This window comes from Callionymus lyra, chromosome 5 (assembly GCF_982586985.1).
Source record: "Callionymus lyra chromosome 5, fCalLyr1.hap1.1, whole genome shotgun sequence".
NCBI lineage: Eukaryota > Metazoa > Chordata > Actinopteri > Syngnathiformes > Callionymidae > Callionymus > Callionymus lyra.
The window spans coordinates 21,573,678-21,589,185 of record NC_141822.1 but is presented as its reverse complement, the minus strand read 5'-3'; the positions used below and the strand labels follow the sequence as shown (position 1 = coordinate 21,589,185).

The window sequence follows — 15,508 nt, the reverse complement described above, 5'->3', positions numbered from 1 at the left end:
AGTACCTAATTTGAAATCACTGTGAGATCCAGGAATGATGTAATTGCTAACACCAAAGAGGCTGTCAGAACCTGGTGGGCCAGTCGACTAGACTTTATGAGAGCATCTGACAGACGACACTTGGCACGAGTCGAGCAGAAGACTTAAACCTTTCTGTTATGCAAGCAGATAAGAGGCGAGAATCATCTAGAAGAAAATGACCCATACTATATTAGATGACTTCATGTTCTGGCAGGCACTCAACTCTGCAGCAGAACCCTAATGAGAAGATTACAAGCAGCTGCAGAAAACGTGGTTTCAATAGTCGGTTCATGTGCTATTGCTCACTTACCCCAAGAAATCACTACCGCCATCTTAACGGTTGTTCCAGTTCTTAGAACATCTGAAGTGAACTTGGTGAGATCCAACCTCGAGGGAAGAGGGATCGAAGAAACATCAATGTTTACTCCAGAGCTGTATATTACCCACGATGCACTGCAGTGGTGCATTAAAAAAAAACATCCATGCAGTGGTAGTAATGGACCACAGTTCTCTGCTGTCTGTTTCCCACCAAGAACAATGAAATTATTATTTTTAATTATTTTTATTTTATTTAGAATTTATCAAAAGGAAGAAGTGTGGATTGGATCTAATGATGAAAAGTGCAATATATATTAAAATTAAACTATAAGTATAAACCCTTTGTCTTGAACTGGTTGACACATTGGAAGCTTTTATTTTGAAGCTCTGAATAAAGTTTTGTTATGCAGCTAAGTGGTGATGCAACTGAACCATCCCTGACAAGCTTGGACTAGAGATATATATCTGGCACATAAAACTTATCTCTGCTGCGCTGCTGCAGAAATACATTTGGTATTAGTGGATTTTTAATTGGCTTCTACTGTATCAAAACATTGAATCAAGGTTGTTTGGGGGCAGCAGATGAGCTGATAAAGTCAGCATCAGTGTTGAAGACCTGCCTACTCGGCTGTGAGAACCAAAACAAATAGACTGACGTTTCCATTTGATAAGAGGTGAGTGAGAGTTTTCCTTTGTTTGAGCATTTACAGTCCAGTGACATCTGCAGGAATCAGGTTTTTCCGAAACCAGCCTGCATGTGGGAAGGTCATACCTGGGTGAGATGTCACTGGCAGGATAGTGACTAAGAAAAACGAAGACACGTTGTTGTCGATCTGTATTGCTTTAATGTTTTTTTTCTTTCTCATGTAAGCCATGACAAGATAATGAAAATGATAAAAACAAAAATCTTAAACTCCTTTTTTCAAATGATAAACAAGCTCGATCGGAGACCAGGAATCTTTAGGAGCCAACAGATACAACGCACAACATCTGTGCATCATAATGTTGTCAACAACATTTACATTTTTTTTTTTTTTGCAAAAATCGGTGCATTGTATTTGTTGGCGTTTGATGAAAGCTACCACACATTCCGTCACTTGTCAATGACATTAAGGAAGTTGATATTCGTCTCAATCCAACACATAAATGACCTCATTTTAAAAGGGTGGAGGGTTCATCAACCCCCATCTGGAATTCATGTTACTATTTTTTTTTTGTCAATGTAAAACCTTTTTCAGATTTTGGCTCCTGGGAAAAATATGACATTGCCAATTTTCAGCAAAATAAAATAACCATCATGAGAGCTTTTGCGACATATTTTGTCCTGAAAACAGCTTTAATCTATCAACTACTTAGTGTTTCCTTTATTTTTTTCATTTATTTTTTTTTTGTCTCGTGGACAGATGCTTCAGTCCATGCAAGTCACTCCTGGTTTCTATTTCTTTCATGCCTCTTAAGAGCCAAAATGGAAAATAAAAACAAACAAACAAACAAAGTTGATGATCCAAAACAAAACATATACATGTACAAAATAAATGTACACCATATATTCAAACACATTTCAAAGTCCTCAGACTTTGAAATCATTAGCCAAAATAAGTCTATATTTTTTTTCTCAACCCATAAGGTCATCTTTATCTATCTAGACTGTACAATATATGTATATATGAGTAATCATGAGGGACCAAAGCAACAAAAATAAATACTTTTTCGCTATGTCACCTTTCAAAGTAGTATACCTATTTACATTTACATCGGTTTCTAATAGCTTATTGTGAACAGTTTTGTGAAACAAGCAGGCATTTGCACATTTGTCTTTTTTTTTTTCACCAAAAAATTGTCTAACTATGAATTTTTCGACAACACCGTGGAACCAAATACACAGACAGTGAAAGGTAACCCTAGCTCAAAGCCACCGAAATTAAAAAAGAAAGGACCGGGAAGACAAAATAAGTGACTCAAGGATGTGGATTTTTTTTTTTCTTCTTCTAAGGCTGAAGGGAGTACAAAAAGGGTTTGACTAGTTCATGCAGTCTCTGACAAGTCATACAACCTCTAAAGGGTTTTTGAATGTTTCAGTGATGCTTTGAGGAAGTATCGGGGACAACAGCATGCATAACAAACAGTGCATAGGTCCAGGTCATGGGGTCAGTCCCTGGCCAGTTCCAGTGTGGTTCTGTGACAGCAGGTCCTCTACGGCAAGCAATGGATTGAGAGAGGATAGGGGAGGGGGCGAGGGCTCCATCTAGTGGATAGTCTCTGCCAGGATATCATTTTGAGCACAGGTTGCAGATGAGGTGACACAAAGTGCTTTGTCCTTTATTGTGCCTCTTTTTTTTCTATTTTTTAAAATGTCTGGTCTGCCATGTGCAGTTTGAATCAGTCTTTTTTTTTTTTTTTTTTACTGCAGAGCCCTTTCAAACACGCAGCAGGACCCAGAACAGGCTACGCCAAAGGACTTGACAACAACTCGTGGAAGGTTGAAGCTTAAAGATCAAGCCAACATGCATAAAGTCTTCAGACACTGTTTTGCAAAAAAGCCGTCAAGGCTCATGATTTTTTTTTTTTCTTCCTGAAGACAACAACTTTTTTTTTTAAAGAGGAAATGGCTTAATAGCAAATCATTCTTGCACTAGTATTGCAACTTCCTTTGGTAAATCAATCGATAGGAACAGAAAACCCTGAAATTCCCTTCCATAGTTCTCGCGAGGGTCGCGACCCCTCTGAGTACATTTCCTCCACTCAGACGCCTCCATGTTTTACCAGCTTCACGCTTTCTGTCGACAGACTTGGTGTAATGACCGGCGTCAGGAGAAACCGGCGAGGCAGAGAGAAAAGAAACGGCACAGGGGGAGACAAACCGACAGGCAACGGAGATGAGGAGAAATCACCGAGTCCCGGTGAAGACGACGCCGACAGCGGCCGAGATGGTTCGCCGGGAAACTTTCACCGCTTCATCATGTTGCCCACGAAGTTGACGATGGCGGAAGCGGGCTGATCCACGTCCAGCTCGGCGAACAGGTGGCTCACGTTGTCTGTTGTGCTTCCTTGCTTTCTCGCCACGAAACCGAAAAGTCTGGACACATAAAAAAGATGGTACGAGAAAATCAAGCATTTTAATCATCGATATCTCTCTTGAGATGCTGCACGAATGAACCAACCTGACTGAACCACCATCTTCTTTAACCCATCTGTGGGGAGAAAATCAAACAAGAGAATGAGTAAACCAATAAGTATAAGACAATATATTGTAAATTAGGACCTACTTTCTCTCCTGGGGGTCAAGGTTACAGTAAGTTACTGTGTTCAGAGGATAGTGGCGCCTGAAGAAAATTCTGTGGATTCGGAAACACAGAGATAGAAATGATTAATAACACTATAAAAAAGTGATAATAAAGAGAGGTATACATTATTAATCTAAAACAAATGACTCTGATAAATTCTTTTAAGTCATAATAAGTGTTTATTTAATTTCATTATCCCAATTTTTTTTTATCTCTAACGTAACTGTTTATGTTGTAAACTAAGTAAAACCTTTGTTTCGTTTTGGTCGCCTTGCGATTACAAACAATGGTCTGTTGAGTCTTTAAAACTTGTTTTATGATGAGGCAAACTACATCACTTTGTATAGACCTGATGTTTTTAAACATTTTCTAATTATTAAGATAAAGAATACAAAAATATTCTCCCAGATTTTTGGGCTCACTAGTGATGGTCTGGTGAAGCTTCATGAAACAGTGTCAATATTTTCAGAGCCCACTGGATGGCGGTCTTTGCACTGTTTTCCTTTGTTTCAAACAACTGTTCTAATCGAATGAAACTTCACATTATTTTTAAACAGATGCCGCCACTTACTGACCACTAAACAGCATGACACTGCTTCATGAAGCTTCATAAACCCATCACTACCTGCCATCCTTGATCCCCAATATAATAATGATGATATGACAATTATAATCTAAAATAGTAGCAAAAAATCTGTGGTATAAATGTGCAAACATTGTCTTTTAAAGGGGTATTTTAGCCAAAATTCTAATTTCACTCATTTTCTACTGACTCTCATGTAGGGTTTGGATTATTTTCAGAGTATTCTGACTGTAGCGAATGATGCCTATTTTTCTTGGACCATTTCAAAACATCTAAATACATCAACACTGCTGGTCTGTAATGTCCCACTTGTATCAAAGCCTCGACATGAGAATTTTCGCTATCATCATATATGGATCAACGTTTCTGCCTATAACTCTAAAATGGAACAGATTACTCTGAAAGTAATCCCAACTCTTAGTCGACATGAGGGTGAGTAGAAAATAAAAATGTGAACTATCACTTTGAGTTTGCAGATATTAACAACATACTTACTTTCTCAGACTGTCCGTGAGGGTGATGCCCTGCGCCGACACTTTGTAGTTGACGGTGGTGGCGTCGGGCAGCGGGTTGGTGGCCAGGGTTTGACTGATGGCCTTGGCGATGGCCTGCGGTCCGGTGAGTGACTCCATATCCACCGAGTTGATATAGAGGACGTTACACGCTGCAGGCGAACAAACAAGCGTCAAAACACACTTAAAATATGCAGTTTTCATGTTCTGTCTCTCTGGAGTTAATGACAAGCATTTGTGAGTTTTAGAGTGGTATGTTGGTGGAAATTGTAACAACGCTCATGCAGTATTTACCATAAGCCTCCTCCGGAACCTTCTGGACTGTAAGGTAAAGTAGAACTTTGTTAGATAAATATATAGACTTAGACTTAGACTTAAACTTAGACTGCACTTTATTAACTTTGTTCAGTAAATTTGTTAACTATGGAAAAAAAAAACATTTTAGATCATTTATTCATGACATCTTTTTTCTGGTAGATTTGTTTATTGTCTCGAAATCTTTTTTTAGATGTTCGTAAAAAATAAAGAAAAATTGTTGTTACCTGCTGCTTGCTTCATTAGCTCGAGAACCGGGTCAGTAGGTGTAGCCAACTCCTGGGCCTCTTGATTTGGATCTGAGTTGGTCGAGATAAAACAATAAAGTTTGGCACTTTCTCTGCTGAAGATCTTCACCTTAAGTTAACCCTTTAAGGTCACACGATCAACCCTAACTCAACCCTAACTCTAACCCATCTCAAGGATCTCAAGGATCAAGCAGAAAACTTCTCAGTGACAAGCCAACCATTCTACTGTCAGCCCTACATATTACCGTAATTGACGCACTATAAGCCACCAACTTTTATTACCCGTTTTATACCATAAGGCTTATATGTAGATGATAATGATTTAGAGATATTTGTGAGTAAACAGACTCCAAGAGGCGCTTTAGCAGGAAGTTAATTTCAAATTAAAATATTAAATAAAATATGGATGTTGAAGAATTTTTAAAAAAAAATAAACTCCATAATGAATCGTTTGTGAGACGTTGGAGACGGCAGCGTAACACCTTCAGAGGAAACAAAAATCTGGTGGCCTGAACTTGTCAACATAACTTTTTAACATATTTGTTTTTGTTATATTTTTATAACTGCAGTGTATTTAAGTGAAAAAAGTTAAGAGCATGATTATTGTTCTGAAAGATCTGTTTTTTTCTGTAGCTGTGTTACTGCTGTTTTACATGCACTGATGAGGAAAAAAACATTTATACATACATTTAGAAATAATATTTTCTGTGTACCATTTTTCTTTGCTAATATCATTGCTCTCTATACTCGTATACTCATACAGTAGTATGAAATAGTATAGAACATTTTGAAATGGTTTGTCATTTCTGTCTGTAAGAGTCACACTTTTTATTTTTATTTCTATTGTTATTATTAATTATTTGACTTTCTATTATTGATTATCGTTGTTATCATTGTTACCAAGAGTACACTCACACAAGCACCAACAGGTAAAAAAGGAGGTCACCTTTGGTGGGGATCATCAGCTTGCAGGGCAGCGCCAGCGGGGTCATGGAGTGTTGATACACCAGAGCGGAGAGACATCCTATAACAGGGCGCGACGTCAGAAACCATCACCACTGACTTGGGGAGACATATACTCACCGAAATATGGTTCATTTGGGCAACCCTTCAATCGGACGCCTTTGGGACTCGTCTCAATCAGGAAATGTCTGACCAGCTCATTGGGGGAGTCTCCAACTGAAAAAAATGTTGTTTTTTTTGCAGATGAGCTATTTGGTTTCATTTAGCTCGCTAACTGGCTCTACCTTTTTTGGTCTGCTGCACGGTGGGGGGCGGGCAGGCCACCTTCATCGCCAGACCATAGGCGCCTCGGAAAGAGTGACTGTCCCTGATGATGAACGCTCCGGGCTCCCGGTCCTTGAGCAGGTTAATAGCTGAGGGGAGGAAGAAGAGTCAGAGGGAAGGTGCAAATGAAAGTGAAAGAACTTAGAATAGGTGTGATTTATTTATGGTTGGTATGGTTGTTAAGTCAATTGAGGAAATGAATGCCTTGTAACGTGTGAAGAACAAGCATGGCGAGTCTGTAACGTTCTTCTTTAACCACTAAACAAAATGTAAAAGGGAGTGTTTGAATATCCTACCTTGCTCTCTGGAGATGTCCGACTTATACCAGTACCTGGAGGTGTCCTGGACAAATTTGACGTTCATCTTAATGTCTGGATAACCATCTGAGTCAAAAGAAGAAACACAGACATGAAGAAAAGAACAATGATGTAAAATACACAACTGTGACCAAAGCTTAAAGTTTGTATTTTGAGTAAAATTATATTGAATTAACACTTCTGATACAAGTCCAAATCCATTCCACTTATGCTATTAAACTGGTTTCGAAATTATTGTTGCTCTTCTCTTGGTTTAAAATGTCCTTTTCAAGTAATGTAAAATGATTAACCTTGACACTTTGGAGGTTTTTTTTTTTATCTTTCTCTATAGTTTGCATTCCATAAAGACAAACTTTCCAGAAATTATTAATCCAGGGAACGTGTTTTGAAACGATAAACTATAAACTATAAACTATAACGATAAACGATCTCTCTCTAGTAAAATCATGGATTTGCAACATCATATTATCTCCACAAATACGATTAGCAAAACTAACAAGAACCCGTGAATGATTTCTGTAAAAGTGAAAAAATGACGTGATGAGGAAACTGGATGGAGCTCTGTTACAAATTCCTGATTTATTTGTTGATAGGATGAAGAAATGAATGCTTTAAATTGTAGTTTTCCTGCAGACACAAGGTACAATTATGTTGCGTTCGTCTAAACGTTGTCACACAAAATCCCCAAACAGACAAATCTCTGAGGCCTTCAAAAGAAAACAGACATGGTGGAGTTGCTTTACTTTGTGAATGACATAAAGGAATCTGGTGATTCTTAAGATTACCCATTAATCCTGGAGGTCATGGATCTTCTAGCAAGAAATCCCCAAAACACCAAAATAGCTCAGAAACAGTTGCAAACAACAAGTTGAAAGCTCTTAAATGAGCAGCATTGAGTCCAGATGTGAATCTCGTAAAACACTTTCAGAGAGATCATAAAACGCCACATGTAAGAAAGCAACCTTCAAATCGGAAAAACCTGAAGCAGTTTCCAAAATAGTGATCTGAAGTCTTACGTGTAAGAAACTCATAAATACTTTGCTTCCTGTAACCATGATTGTTATTATTTGATTACTACACTGATCCTGTCCAGAGCCTATGATGTTTTGTTGTTGTTGTAATGTTCTTTGTTTGTTAAAATCCAAACCCTTTTCTATGTTTCACATATTTATTTATTTCAATTTTCTGGGAGATAGATGGTTATTATAGCATAAAATCAACCTCCTTTTCTCGACCAAGAATCTTAACATTGCTAAAGGATGGGTCTTCAAGCATGATACTGTCATAAATATCAGAGCCAAGGTGACAAATAAGTGACTTGTAAGAACATCCAAAGCTCATGGTGGAGGTTTCGAGTGACGAGACACAACTTGTTACCTGAAATATTTGGAGAGGATCTACCAAAAACATTTTTTTCCTGAGATGTGTGCAAACCTGGTTATCATCTATAGCACATGTGACTCTTGGCTCGGGGGCGAAATCTGGCCCACTAAGTCATTACATGTGGCCCGCCTGATCTCAAAATCACCTTAGATTACTGTTCATGTTTATATAGTGACCCATAAATATGTGAGTGGTGAAGATTATATCTGAGACAGAGATTTTGTTTGTCAACCATACGAGAGTAACCCGATACAAATAGGAGAACAAATACAGAGAAAATTAAGATTAAGTGAGCCTCAAACAGTACAATATTAAAATATTGTACTCTTAGGAAAATACACATTTTATTTGGCTGCAGACATAGACTGCTAAAAGATTTTGGCCTCTCTCCTGATTGAGTTTGATAACCTTGATGTAAACGTAGGGTTTGACCTCTATACTGACCATTTATTGTGGTCAAATTAAAAAAACCATCAAGTACTTTGTTTCTCCACTGTAGTATAGTGATGGATTTCACAGAGTGACCAAATATTGCTAAACTTCAACGCATTCCTTTAAGCAACAAGGATTGGATCATTTCAAGAGTACAAAGACAGTCCCATTAAAAAACAGTCAGATCAGTGGATTTTAATCTGAATGGTTTTCCTTTAGATGTTTTTAGGAAATGTAATCCAAGGTGGACATAATATGGTAAAGACCTATAATCTGTTCTGGATTGGTAATATCCAATTTTCCTGCAGTGGGATCTAGTGACGCGATCATCTTAAATGTTTGAGGTTAGCAACAGTGGAGTCAGAGACTCACCGTAGATGGACTTGGGGAGTGTCCCCGTCAGGTTTGGGGTGCTGCCCCCACTGGCCGGTGCAGGAGTCAGGTTCTTGTTATCGATCCTCTCGGCGTCGCCGCTGGACATGTGCCTCTTCTCCGGCAGCTGCGGAGACACTGGAAAGGCGGGCGTGAAGGGGGGCTGGACGCTCCCTTGGCGTGAGGCGGCCCCCAGCTCGTCCGGGGTGCAGTGGCCACTCTGGACCATGCGGCGACCCATCATGGGACTCTGCGGGACAGCGCCACCTGCGGTCTTGCGGCCGATCAGCGGACTGGAGGGGAGGCCGTCTCTGCTGCAGGCGGATGAAGGTGAATGTCTGGAGAGGGAAGGGCTGGCCTGACCCAGGCGTCTCTGCAGGGCGGGGCTCGGGGGTGTGTTGGTGGCCACCGTACGGTGCAGTGTGTTGGGGCTCCCAGGGACCGTGTGGACTCCCATGATGTCAACCTGGGCCCCTTCGGGGGAAGCGGCTCTTTGCTGCGAAGAAGCCAATCTTCTTCTGCTTAAAGAAGGGGGGAAAGTTAAGACTATGTTTCTTCATCATCTACAGGAAGTGGGAACTGACCCATCAGCACCATGGACCGGGCTAGAGGTGACCGGGGGAGCGTTGAAGCCTCGTACTCTGGTGTCGACGAAACTGCGGTTATCTGAAGCAGAAAACAGAAACACATGCTTCACTGTTGAGAACATGGACCACGGTGGTGACGCAGCCATGAGGAAGTTGAGGGTTTTCTAAAAGACAAATGCAAGGCAACAGAAGGTCGAACTCACCGTCATCAGAGTCAGAATCTGACGGTCGATGAGAGACAGACGAGCAGGAGGGAGGAAGAGGAGGAGACAGTGACACACTTAAGCACAGCATGGAAATGGTTGAGAAGCGTCCAGACACAACAACAGACTAATCCAGCAGAGGGTAGCAGAGACTAAACAACTCAAAATGACATTCATCGACAATCTGTTCTCTGAGTATTTATGAATGATTCATTTCATACCAATTGAGCAGATTGATGTTGTGTAGTCAAATGTTTTTTGTGTATTAGCTTAGGTAGTAAATAGTCGACACAGTCAGCTATTGTTAAATAAAAAAAGATGTCTGATAAGAGGTTCCTCAAATGGAGGAGCTGTACTATGAATAACCAACTCAACGGATGAGAAGAAATAAAAATAAAAATGCATATTTTCAAAATTGTAATTTTGAAGGTAGAATAGCAGAAATACATATAAACCTACAAAGCACATTGGTCAATATTAAAAAACAAATTAATATAATTTAAAGTCATATTTATTTATCCATTATTTAATAAGTAAATTGTTGTTTACGCCGTTTATTTTACTCTCTACAGTCTTTGTTTAAAACGTTTTATTCATGAGACAATTTATTCACTGCTTTAAAATTGTAGGGTGTTTGAATCGATTTCTAAAGTGAGATTACAGTCATGTCTGATACACAAACGCACCTGATCCTGTGTGAGCGTGTGGCTTCAGCTGAGGCGTCTTGGATGGAGAGCGAGCTGAAACAGAAAAAAAACCCCAACAACATTAAAAACCAATGTGATGTTCTTGTTTCATTTGGTAAAAACAGTTCATTATATATAATTTTGTCCATTCTGCCATTCAATAATTTAAGAATTCTCTAGGCTTTTGCAGTTGCATTCTATAGATGTCTATCAGTTATTATTATTATTATTATTATATATAAAATCTTACCAAGGTTTACAAATGTGGGATCATTAAAAGATCTATCAACCATGTCCCCCTCAAACTGCTCCCGGTATCCGTGCATACTTATCTGGAAGAGAAACAAAACACAAAATGGTGTACGTCAATGAATAAGCTCATCAGATTACAAGTTTGAGGCCTGACTTTGTTTCGGCTCAACGGTGGTTCAATGACGCACATGTTTAATCAACTTTGATCAAGATAGTAATTCAAACATGATGACATTAACTTTGATGAGCAGTTGCAATAACCAGGACGGTGACAATACAATGTTTAGGTCATCCAAACTTCACCATGTTCACTTAAACTCTACAGTCTGTAGTTTTTACCTCTCGGTTTCTCCCTCCTTGGTTCAAGGCAAGATTGAAGTCTGGTGAGTGGTTGTCGTGGCTGCTCTGGTACTGACCCTCACTTGTTGTGCGACGTCGCACGATTGGCTCCGGTGTCACTTCTGGGGTCATTCCTCTGGATCGAACCCCTGGAAAGGTAGTGTCAGAAAATGTATCCCCTTTTTCTTCTACTTACATTTTGAGGATCCTTGGACAAGTTAAATGTCAGATATGTCAGCGTTAAAATGCCGTGTGTTAGTTCACATAATAAAACAAAGTTTTTATATTGAAACTTTGAGGATTTATGACAGTAGGAAAGTGATATTTGATCTTTGAATTCAAGTTTCCACATTAGTTGGTTTAAAATAGTGTCTCGGCCACAAGTATTTATCACACAATTTTCATTATCTAGCCATGTTGTGTATTGACAGGTCAGCACCACTATCAGTGATTAGTGAAACAGCTGAAAAACACATGTAAATAAAGGAAATGATAAAGAGAGTGAGAGTAAAAAAAAACAACTTAAAAGTGAGAGGACAAACCAGAAAAGGAATAGGAGCGGTGACGGTCAGATGGTTGCGGAGTTATGCTCGCGTTGATGCCCCTGATACGAGCGTTGTACTCTTCCCCGGGAGGGAGGTCAGGTGGATGGATAGAGGAAGGGGAAGGAAGGAGGTAAGAAGCGTGCAGAAGAAGTAGAAGAAGAAAGAGTGGAAGGATTGTCCATACAGTGGAGTGAAGGATGGAACACAAAAGAATAAAAAAGAAAAAATGAACAACTTGGTGATTTTAAATGGAAGCATTTCATGACAGGGTGATAATCAACGAGCGAACAAGTGCTGGAGTAAATATTTATTTCCCTCAGCTCTTGGCAAGAGCCTTCAAAACTATTCTTATTCTCCTACAATTTCAGTTGCGGTGCTATTTTTGCTAGTACATACTATTCCTGCTCCGCATGATCCTAACATGGGCTGCTTGTTGCTGAAACATGGCACTAGAATAACAAAAACAGACTTTGATTTACATTGTAACATTATTTTTTATTATGCCAACACTATATTTGTTCTACATGATGTGCAGTTTTAGTTAGTTCTGTTAATCAAAATATAATTAGCAGTGAATGTGACCCTAATTATTATTTTTTCAATTGTTGACACTTTTGATACATATGGAAAAAAGTATTTATCAACTTAAAAAGGCAGTTATTGAGCTTAACGAAAAGGAACTGCTATGGAAATGCAATGTTGATGAACATGTTGTCATGGTGAATACACAACAAAAAAATTGGGTAATAACAGGGTTTTTTTTTGGTGCTTAAAATATTTTCAAAATGATTGAAGGAGCCACCACAAAAAGTCGTTTCTTGTAAAGGAACTATTGAGTGATCCCTGCTTACTAACCATAATGATAATATCTAAGGGATTGAATCGCTTGCTATGACTGTGTTTCTGTGTCAGCATGAAGAACTTTGCGTTGAACAAACGCCTTTTAAAAGCTCTTGAATAAAAAGTGTAGAGATTTGTATTCATATTTTCAAATATATATACATACATATTTAAGCTGTTAGCTAGCTAATATCTGCAACTGGAACTGAATTCACGTGAAGTATAAGGTTTCCCTTCAAACAAAGTTTTCACATCAAATCATAGTTCAATAGTAGTTGCAACAGATTTGTCAGACAGACCCATGGTTACCCAAGCGAATTTAAAAAAGGGAAAAGTAGGAATATGATGAGATTTAGCGCTAAGAACTCTAATGACAAACCCATCATTTATTAAGACAATGATGTGCTCGTAGTCAAGAGCAGACATATCTACATAAAATACTAACTCTGGTGCTGTGGCTCATATTTGCTTAGATGTTACATAATAAAACATTATGTCATCGACCACGAAAAGTACTCATTCAATTATCTCAGGGGAAATGTTCCAAGTACACCAGAGCCTCTTGTAAACATATGAATATCGTTAAAAAAAAAGTCACATTGACTTGTTGAAAACCATCCTTCTCACAAAATTACTTCCCACCACAACTCAGTAAGTCTCTCCCTTTTCAACGCCAAAGTAGGCAAATCACGGGGTGAGACTGAACCCCTCCACATCTTTTGTTTAGCCATTGGTGAGTAAACAACTAACGTCCGTTACTTCATGAAGTGATTAGGTTTCGAAGTCTCACCTGCGATACGATGAGCCACCAGCCCTTCTAGGTTTAGAGGTTCCTCCTCAACCTCTTGCTCCCTTGGTAAGGAAGTTGACGATGCATTGTTGGGCTGAGGGGTGAATGTAGGGATGGGTGAAGAGGAGGCACTATAGCCAGGATACGGAGAGGAACCTTGAAGGTCTGAAGATTGGGAAATCCTGCCCCCCATGTACGAGTTCCCGGGTTTTAGTGGCACCTGCTGGTTGAGACTAGACAAGGACTCTGTGCAATTCGGTGGGATTTGTCTGGTGTGCAGGTAGGGTTCGGGTGTGAGTGTCGGGGTGATGGTCTGATGTTGGTAGGAAGGGTTGGATCTGTGCAGAGAGTACTCAGGAGACTCCATGACCGGGTTCTGGTTCGGCATGGCCGACACCCTCCCGGGGGATCTCTGCGGCTGATGAAAGTTGTTGTTGACCGTCGCCGAGCCGTTGAAGCCGTGGATGGCGGAGTCGGCTTGGTACGAGGGTCTCGCCAGGGTCTGGTAGAGGGGCGCCTGCGAGGAGTCCGGGCCGCACTCGCCGGACGGCGCACTTTGTGACTTGGTCATGTGCGAGTTGACCGGGTCCAGATCCAGCATCAGCATGTTGAGCGCCTCTATCGACTGCTCGATGTCCCTCTGGGAAGGCGGGGTGGGGAAATGGGGCAGGCTGTGGGTCGCCTGAGGCGGCGGGCCGAAGGGGTCGTCCGGGAGGCTGTACTGGTGCCACGTGTTCAGACCTCTTTGTACGGCCTCGCGGCTACTTGTGCTCCTCTCCGGAGCTCTTGGCATAAAATTTGGGTTCGCCTCAGGGCTGATCACGGGCGGGTTTTCAAAGCTCTGTGGATGATAAATCCCTCCCCCGTTTTGATAGCTGTTGAATCCTCCTTGCAGTAAGGGCGAGTCCGTGCCGCGCTCCTGCATCTCCATCGGGATCTGTACTCCGTGCACCGGCATTTCACTCAACTTTTCGCAAAGTCCCCTCTCCAGGTAAGGCCCGTCGCCGACCGCCTTCTTCGACTGATAGTAAAGGTCGGCCGAAGTCGCTTGGCCTTCTAGAGACGAGATGGTTCCCAGGCTGTCCACGCTGTTGCCCTCCTGGCTGTTTGGAACCTCGTCATCAAGAATGTCCGTCTCTCGTTCTTCCGTGGCTAGGGTGCTGACGGCTCTACCGTGACCCCCGTTGACGTGGACCTGCGCCGGGACCAGATGCCGCACGCCTCCCCCCGGACTGGTGGACAGGTACGCCTGTCGTTGGGCGGGCGCTTCGAGGCCGCTGAGGAGCTGATCCAGTTCTTTCTTCTCCTGAGGGCTGAGTAAAGGATGGCTTGCGAGCGGGTGACAATGGCTCATAACACTCTGCACGAACTGGCTGTGCTCGTCGGTGCGGTCGGTCTTCACCGACGCCGTGGAGTTCCCGGAGTCGCTGCTCACCGAGAGGGTGTGGTCGACGGCGGGGAGGGAGGCGTGTCCTGCGACGGGAACCGTCGGCTCTGTGGTCGGAGGAAGGTGGTTTGGGTTCTGAAGGGCGTTGGGAGCGTTGGCTAAGCGGTTCTCATGGACTGGAAGGCCATTGATTGTGACCACCCCATCCTGGGATTCCTTCTTGCATATTCTGGCGTACAGGCTTCCATCGATCGGTCCTTCAGTGTGAGCTACATCTGAAAAAGATACAAATAAAAGGCATTAGTGTCAATCAAATAGATCAATCTCACTGGTGTCGTCAGGGCATAGCAACAAGACACTTATCAAGCACAAATATGTTGCTTGAACCACAGAAAAAATTACACTAAAATGGTTAAATCTGAATATAAATACTCTGTTTCAAGCTCTAGTTTCAGTTGCTCAAGTCCGCATCGGTCGGAGACACACACACAGCATGCAAACACACCCGCCCCCTCTGCACCCATCTTTTTTTGGCATTCGGCATTCGGCGACCAGCAACACAACCATCGGAAGCACTATTAATAGCCAATTTGCAGGGCGAGAGCCCCTGTCACATTGCATCACTGCAGATCCCACATGGTCTGATGTAGACCTGCTGGAACCGGGCCAGCCGCTTGAAACAGACGTCCACAGTGTGAGAGAAAATAGAAAAAGGCTCAAAAAGCAGATGCTGGACTGGAAACATCGCTGATGTCAGAGGTTTTTTGTCGAGAACCGGAATGACGATTGAACTCCAGCGTAAGGACA

General features: G+C 41.3%; 1 protein-coding gene across 7 annotated transcripts in view; it reads right to left on the bottom strand.

Annotated features, from left to right (window-relative positions):
* Positions 1-1,144: 1,144 nt before the first annotated feature.
* Positions 1,145-15,508, bottom strand: part of tns1a (tensin 1a) — a 58,576-nt gene continuing 44,212 nt past the window's right edge. For 5 of the 7 annotated variants that reach the window (XM_087791406.1, XM_087791405.1, XM_087791411.1 and 2 more), the window contains 17 exons: positions 13,315-14,976; positions 11,140-11,288; positions 10,799-10,880; positions 10,549-10,602; positions 9,863-9,880; positions 9,657-9,738; positions 9,073-9,590; positions 6,865-6,951; positions 6,529-6,657; positions 6,365-6,460; positions 6,228-6,305; positions 5,261-5,332; positions 5,013-5,039; positions 4,702-4,870; positions 3,606-3,674; positions 3,501-3,530; positions 1,146-3,415 (listed from right to left, as the gene is read on the bottom strand). In XM_087791406.1, the coding sequence (XP_087647532.1) occupies positions 3,286-3,415; positions 3,501-3,530; positions 3,606-3,674; positions 4,702-4,870; positions 5,013-5,039; positions 5,261-5,332; positions 6,228-6,305; positions 6,365-6,460; positions 6,529-6,657; positions 6,865-6,951; positions 9,073-9,590; positions 9,657-9,738; positions 9,863-9,880; positions 10,549-10,602; positions 10,799-10,880; positions 11,140-11,288; positions 13,315-14,976 (3,452 nt within the window). In that variant the 3' untranslated portion in view covers positions 1,146-3,285. Of the gene's footprint in view, positions 3,416-3,500; positions 3,531-3,605; positions 3,675-4,701; positions 4,871-5,012; positions 5,040-5,260; positions 5,333-6,227; positions 6,306-6,364; positions 6,461-6,528; positions 6,658-6,864; positions 6,952-9,072; positions 9,591-9,656; positions 9,739-9,862; positions 9,881-10,548; positions 10,603-10,798; positions 10,881-11,139; positions 11,289-11,681; positions 11,763-13,314; positions 14,977-15,508 lie in introns of all 7 variants that reach the window. The other 2 variants (XM_087791412.1, XM_087791407.1) reach the window with 2 other exon arrangements.